At 39.8% G+C, this 6,374-nt stretch overlaps 1 protein-coding gene across 2 annotated transcripts in view; it reads right to left on the bottom strand.

Moving 5' to 3' along the window:
• The window catches only part of ACSM1 (acyl-CoA synthetase medium chain family member 1), a 62,170-nt gene that overhangs the window by 48,881 nt on the left and 6,915 nt on the right, over nt 1-6,374 (bottom strand). For both annotated transcript variants that reach the window (XM_017849931.1, XM_017849921.1), the window contains exon 4: nt 5,166-5,373. In XM_017849931.1, the coding sequence (XP_017705420.1) occupies nt 5,166-5,373 (208 nt within the window). The remainder of the gene's footprint in view (nt 1-5,165; nt 5,374-6,374) is intronic.

Genomic DNA, 6,374 nt, shown 5'->3' with positions numbered 1-6,374 from the left:
AGGATTTAAATCAATATTTTGGTAAATGACAATCAATAAAAATATAAATTAAATAAACTACATCTATTACAACCAACAGCAATGAGCTTCTCATAAGTTAAAAAGAAAAACTCATGTCAGTCCCAGCCCTGAGGCTACCTGACCTGATAAAACTCTTTACACTCTATGTGTCAAAAAAAAAAAAAAAAGGCAGTTGGAGTTTTAACCCAGACTGTAGGGTCCTGGCCAAGGCCAATGGCCCATCTCAAAACAACTAGATGGGGTTTCCAAAGCCTGGCCCCCATGTCTAAGGGCCCTGGCAGCAATGGCCCTGTTAGCACAAGAAGCAGATAAGCTAACTCTTAGGCAAAACCTAAATATAAAGTCTCCCCATGCTGTGGTGATTTTAATAAATACCAAAGGACACCATTAGCTAATCAATGCTAGACTAACTAGATACCAAAGCTTGCTCTGTAAAAAATCCCCGCATAACCTTTAAAGTTTGCAACACCCTAAACCTTCCACCTTGCTCCTGGTATCAAAGATCCCAGTAAAACATAACTGTGTAAAAGTATTGGACTCAGTTTATTCTAGTGGCCCTAACCTCTGAGACCATCCTTAAACATCTGTAGACTGGGAGCTGTACGTGGATGGGAACAGCTTTGCTAACCCCTGCAAAGTGACTCTGAAAAAGACGACAAGCCCTGCTCCAGTCACACCTGGAAGCTGACTGGTCCACGCATGGCCAAAGCATAAGGAAACTCATCGTGGGACTCATTTTCCTTAAAATTTGGACTTGTACAATAAAGACTTCAACTGACCTTCCTCAGACTAAGGGCTGTTCCCAGTATATACCTCAAGTCACTGAGGTAGGACAAAAGATTGCTACAGTCCTATTATTTTACGGTTGTTATAAGTGTCGCAGGACTCTAAAAGAAACTTGTTTGTATAATGCTGTTCTATCCAAAGTATGTAACCCAGGAAATAACCAACTTGATGCATGTTATGACCCATTTTAAGCCTCCCATGATCACAGTTTTTAAAATAAAATTAAGTTCTGGTCCTTTTCTAAGTGACACAAGTAAAGTAATAGCTAGAACAGAAGAAACAGGGGTCCCCTAAAATGTAACCTTAAAATTTGACACCTGTGCCACTATTAATAGTAAGCAGCGTGGGATGGGATGCGGTTCTCTAGATTGAAAAAAAAGTTACACAGCAGAAAGTAAGTATATCTGTCAAGAATCGTATTTATGTGAAATGTGTCAATACACAATGGTCTTGTGTCATTTGGGCTACTTGAAAAAAAAATTAAATAAAAAAAAAATCCTGTTTAGCTCCAAAAAGAAAAGGTCAGCCCCTCCTGCATGAGTGGGAGCTGTAACCCTTTAAAATTAGCAATCACAAAACCCTCAGACCCAAAATGGAATTAAAAAAAAAAAAAAAGTAGCATAAGGCATTGATTAAAAAACTAGATCCTAGCGTAAGCATCCTGATAAAAAAAGAGGTTCAAAGACACTCTCCAGACTGAGTATTTCAGACTTTCTATGATAAACTAAATGTGCCAGTACCAGAGACTCCAGGAAAAAACAGAAATTTGTTTTTGCAATTAGCCGAGCATGTAGCCCATCTCTCAATGTTACTTCATGTTATGTTTATTAAAAAACTGTAATAAGAGATCAATGGCCATAAGAAGCCCGAGAATTAGTGCCTACAGACCCAGTTCCTGATGAATTCCTGGCCCAAAAGAATCATCCAGATCATCTCTAGGTTCTAAAAGTCTCAATTACTAGACAGTATTGCATAGCTAGAAAAGAAAAAGGATTCACTCATCCTGTAGGGCAGCTTAGTTGTCTTAGGCAAAAGCTGTATAATAGTACCGCAAAAACAGTCCCACCCCAGAATTCCACCAGGACGAGACTGCCCCCACCGGGTTATACTGGATATGTAGACACAGAGCCTATGCGAGGCTGCCTGACCAGTAGACAGGTGGTTGTGTTATTGGCACTATTAAACCATCTTTCTTCTTACTGCCCATAAAAACAGGTGAACTTCTGGGCTTCCCTGTCTGTGTTTCCTGTGGAAAATGAAGCATAGCCATAGGTAATTTAAAAAATGATAAATGACCTCCTAAAAAATTATATAATAGTATAGGCCTGCCACTTAGACACAAGACAGCTCATGAGAATACTGGACCCCCATTTACATGCTCGACTGAATCATACGGTTGCAAGCTGTTTTAAAAATCATCACTAATAAAACTGGTCATGCCTTGACTATTCTGGCCTGGCAAGAAACTCAGATAAGAAATGCTATCTATCAAAATAGATTGTCTCTCAACTACATGCTAGCAGCAGAAAGAGAGGTCTAGAAGAAATTTAACCTTACTAATTACTGTCTACACATAAATAATCAAAGGTAAGTAGTTAAAGACATAGTCACATGTGCCCGTACAAGTGTAGCACAAATTCGACCCTGAAGCCATGTTTAAAAATTAGTTCTTAGCACTAGGAGGATTTAAAACTCTTATAATAAAAGTTACAATTGTAATAAAAACCTACTTACTGCTCCCTTGTTTGCTACCTGTACTTCTTCAAATGATAAAAAAGCTTCATCACTACCTTAGTTCACCAAAATGCTTCAGCACAAGTGTACTATATGAATCACTATCAAGCTATTGCACAAAAGACATAAATAGGAAAATAAGAGTGAGAACGCCCACTAATAAAAAGTGAGAGTCTCAAACGGGGGGAATGAGGAAAGAGAGAGACCCTCTCATATTGTCTTATATTGTTTTATACTCAGTATCTGTTTTAATAAAAAACAATGAAGTAAAACCAAAGACAGGCAGCCCAGCGCCAGGCCCGGAACCAGGCCCAGATCTGCCTGGCCTAAACCTAGTAGTTAAAAATCAACTCATGATTTAGAAACCGATGTTCCTGACATTGTATAGAAGAACATTGTGAAACTCCCTGTCCTGTCTGTTTCACTCTGACCGCCGGTGCATGTAGCCCCTGTCACGTACCTGCTGCTTGCTCAAATCAATCATGACCCTTTCATGTGAAATCTTTAGTGTTGTGAGTCCTTAAAAGGGACAGAAATTGTGCACTCAGGGAGCTCAGATTTTAAGGCAGTAGCTTGATGATGCTCCCAGCTGAATAGAGCCCTTCCTTCTACAACTCGGTGTCTGAGAGGTTTTGTCTGTGGCTTGTCCTGCTACATACTACTTGTCAAAAAGAGTAGAAGGACTCAAATGCATCCAACCCCACAATTCCAGGTCTATAAGTCATTCTATAAGCATTTGGATCAGTCAGTGCCTGAGCTTCCCCCACCAACCAAAACTTATTTGCTCAACTAGCTGAAAACATAGCAGGCAGCGTAGGAATTTCCTCATGCTAGGTATGTGGAGGAACTAATATGGGGAAGCAGTGGCCATGGGAAGCAAAGGAATTAATGCCACAAGATAATTTCACTTCACCTAACCCTGCCAGTGAACCAACAGCCTCAGCCGGTGTTTGGTTGTTAAAAACCTCCAAAATTGGAAAGTACTGTATTGCCCAATGGGGAAAGGCTTTCACAGAGGCAGTAGGAGAAACAACCTGCCTAGGGCAACAGTATTATGATGAGACTGAAAACAAAACTCTATGGAGAAACGCCCAGAACGACTCCTGCTTACCAGATCCAAATCCTTTCTCTTGATTCTCTACCCTAACCAACACTTGGCATCAGCTACAGGCTCCAAATGCTTGGAAAGCACCCTCTGGCCTATATTGGATCTGTGGAGCATGGGCATATTGGCAACTGCCAGCTAAATGGACAGGGGCATGTGTGTAGGAACAATCAAGCCATCTTTCTTTCTAATTCCTCTAAAGCAAAAGGAACTCTTAGGGTATCTAGTCAATGAAGAAAATAAAAGAAGAACTAGAAGGAGCATAATCACAAAAATAGACACAAATGTCAAAAAAGATGTGGACATAGGAGACTGGAAAGATAATGAATGGTCTCCTGAAAGAATCATTAAATATTATAGGCCAGCTATCTGGGTGCAAGATGGGTCACGAGGGTACCGCACCCCAATCTATATGCTCAACTGCATCATAAGGTTGCAGACAGTCCTTGAAATTATAACCAATAAAACATCAAGGGCACTAGATTTACTGGCAATACAAGCAACACAAATGAGAAATGCAATACATCAAAATAGAGTGGCTTTAGATTATTGCTTAGTCTCAGAAGGAGGAGTATGTGGAAAATTTAATTTAACCAACTGTTGCCTAGAATTTGATAATAATGGCCGGGCTGTCATGGAAATCAGAGCTAGAATGAACAAGTTGGCCCATGGTCCAGTTCTGACTTGGTCCAGATGGCCCCTGGATTCTTTGTTTGGAGGATGGTTCCCAACCTTTGGAGGATTCAAAACCCTCATTGGTGGGTTTTTGTTTATTCTTGGCATCTGCCCCATTCTCCCTTGTCTTTTACCCCTGTTTATTAGGGGCATTCGGTCAACTATAGCGGCAGTAATAACTCAACACACTACTGCACAGTTGATGGCATTAACCAAATATCAGCCACTGCCAGTAGAAGCTCAGCTCAGCAAAGAGGTGGCAAATAGTGGTGCTTTCTATTAACACCTTTGTTATAAAAAGCACCAAAGGGTGGAAATGGAATAGGAATTAAAAGAAATTAAAGAATGTGTAAGCAAAAACTCAGTTGTATGTAAGAAAACCCAATTCCCCCTGAGGAAGAGAAAGAGGTGGAGTCCTTTAAAAAATTAACTGCCTGTTTTTCTGTCTGTGGCTAGTGAGTCTTATCTCTCCCTTTCCCAGGCATTGTGAAGACCCTTTCTCTAGCTGTGCAGCTGTAAGGTCACTAGACATATAAACTCAAGTTGTAAAACATGTTTTTCCTTGAAAAGTAAGAAATGAGGTAATGCATGTCTCAATTGAATAACTGTCTCTGATTCTTGCTTCTGTAATATGCTTCCTCCTGCGCAGATCTCCCCCCCACCCCACGAAATGCTTAAAAGGTAACCTGACTCTTTGTTCGGGGCTCAGTCCTTTGGATGTTAATCTGACTGGGCCGGTGCACCTAAATGAATATATCCTCCTCAATCCATCAGTCTCTCTGATTCCTAAATTATCCCACAACACCTGTACTCAGAGACCATATTCATCAGGCTGGAAACTCACTTAATCAGCGATCGGAAGTCCAGCCACCCTTCACGGCTGTGATCAGATACTAGGAGCTTGGTTTTCAGAGAAGGGCACTCAGAAGCCATGGAGTCCACATCTGAGGCAATGGTATCTGTGGTCACAATGCCCTTGGCTTTAGACATTTGTAGTCGATAGAGAATGTCTTTGGCCTTCAACATGATGGTCGCAGGCATGAAAATGATCCCTGGGGATAAGAAACGAACTGATTGTTTTGGTTTCTTTTTCACAACCATGGGCTTTAGGCTTGGCTTGTCTGCATTGAAATCCCCTAACCTCTTGTTATGCAAAGTATGGACCACAGAACAACAGCAGCAGCAGTATCCAGGTGCAGAATCTCATACTCTGTTTCAAACCTACAGAATTAGAATCTGTATCTTAACAAGTTTTCCAAGTGATTCTTTTGCACATTAAAATTTGAAAGTCCTGTCCTAACCTTTTCTACTGTAAATGGATCTAGCCAAAAAATGGGTGGACACTGCTTTACACATGTTTACACAGGATCTGGAAGTATAGATGTAAACAGGACAATGTCTCTGACATTAAGAATAGCTGCATCTCTCCCCAGTCTTTCCCTTCTTATTCCCTTTTCTGTCATTCCTTGGATGTCATCTTGAATGTCCCCTCTTTCCTTCATTCTGCATTTCACCACATTGTCCTTTGAATTTTTTTATGTTCCCTTCTATCTACATCACCAACAGTGAGCTCAAGTCTTTGTGTTTCCTTTTGGATTCTCACCCCTCCAGCAGTTTTGAATCTTTCTGCTACCCATCTTCTATATTATTACTTGCTTAGTTCCATAAACATTGACTTTTTTTCCCTCTAAATTTTTCTTTTCTTTCTTTCTCTTTCTTTCTTTCTTTCTTTCTTTCTTTTCTTTCTTTTCTTTTCTTTCTTTTCTCTTTCTTTCTTTCTTTTCTCTTTCTTTCTTTCTCTATCTTTTCTCTTTCTTTTTTCCTTTCTTCCTTTCTTCCTTTTTTTCTCTTTCTTTCTTTCTTTCTCTTTCTTTCTTTCTTTCTTTCTTTTCTTTTCTTTTCTTTCTTTCTTTTTCTCTTTCTTTCTTTCTTTTTCTCTTTCTTTCTTTCTCTATCTTTTTCTCTTTCTTTTTTCCTTTCTTCCTTTCTTCCTTTTTTTCTCTTTCTTTCTTTCTTTCTCTTTCTTTCTTTCTTTCTTTCTTTCTTTCTTTTT

This window comes from Rhinopithecus bieti, unplaced genomic scaffold, assembly GCF_001698545.2.
Source record: "Rhinopithecus bieti isolate Rb0 unplaced genomic scaffold, ASM169854v2 scaffold_1918, whole genome shotgun sequence".
In the NCBI taxonomy this organism is placed as follows: domain Eukaryota; kingdom Metazoa; phylum Chordata; class Mammalia; order Primates; family Cercopithecidae; genus Rhinopithecus; species Rhinopithecus bieti.
Note: the sequence above shows the minus strand (reverse complement) of the source record. Positions and strands in the feature narration are given on the sequence as shown.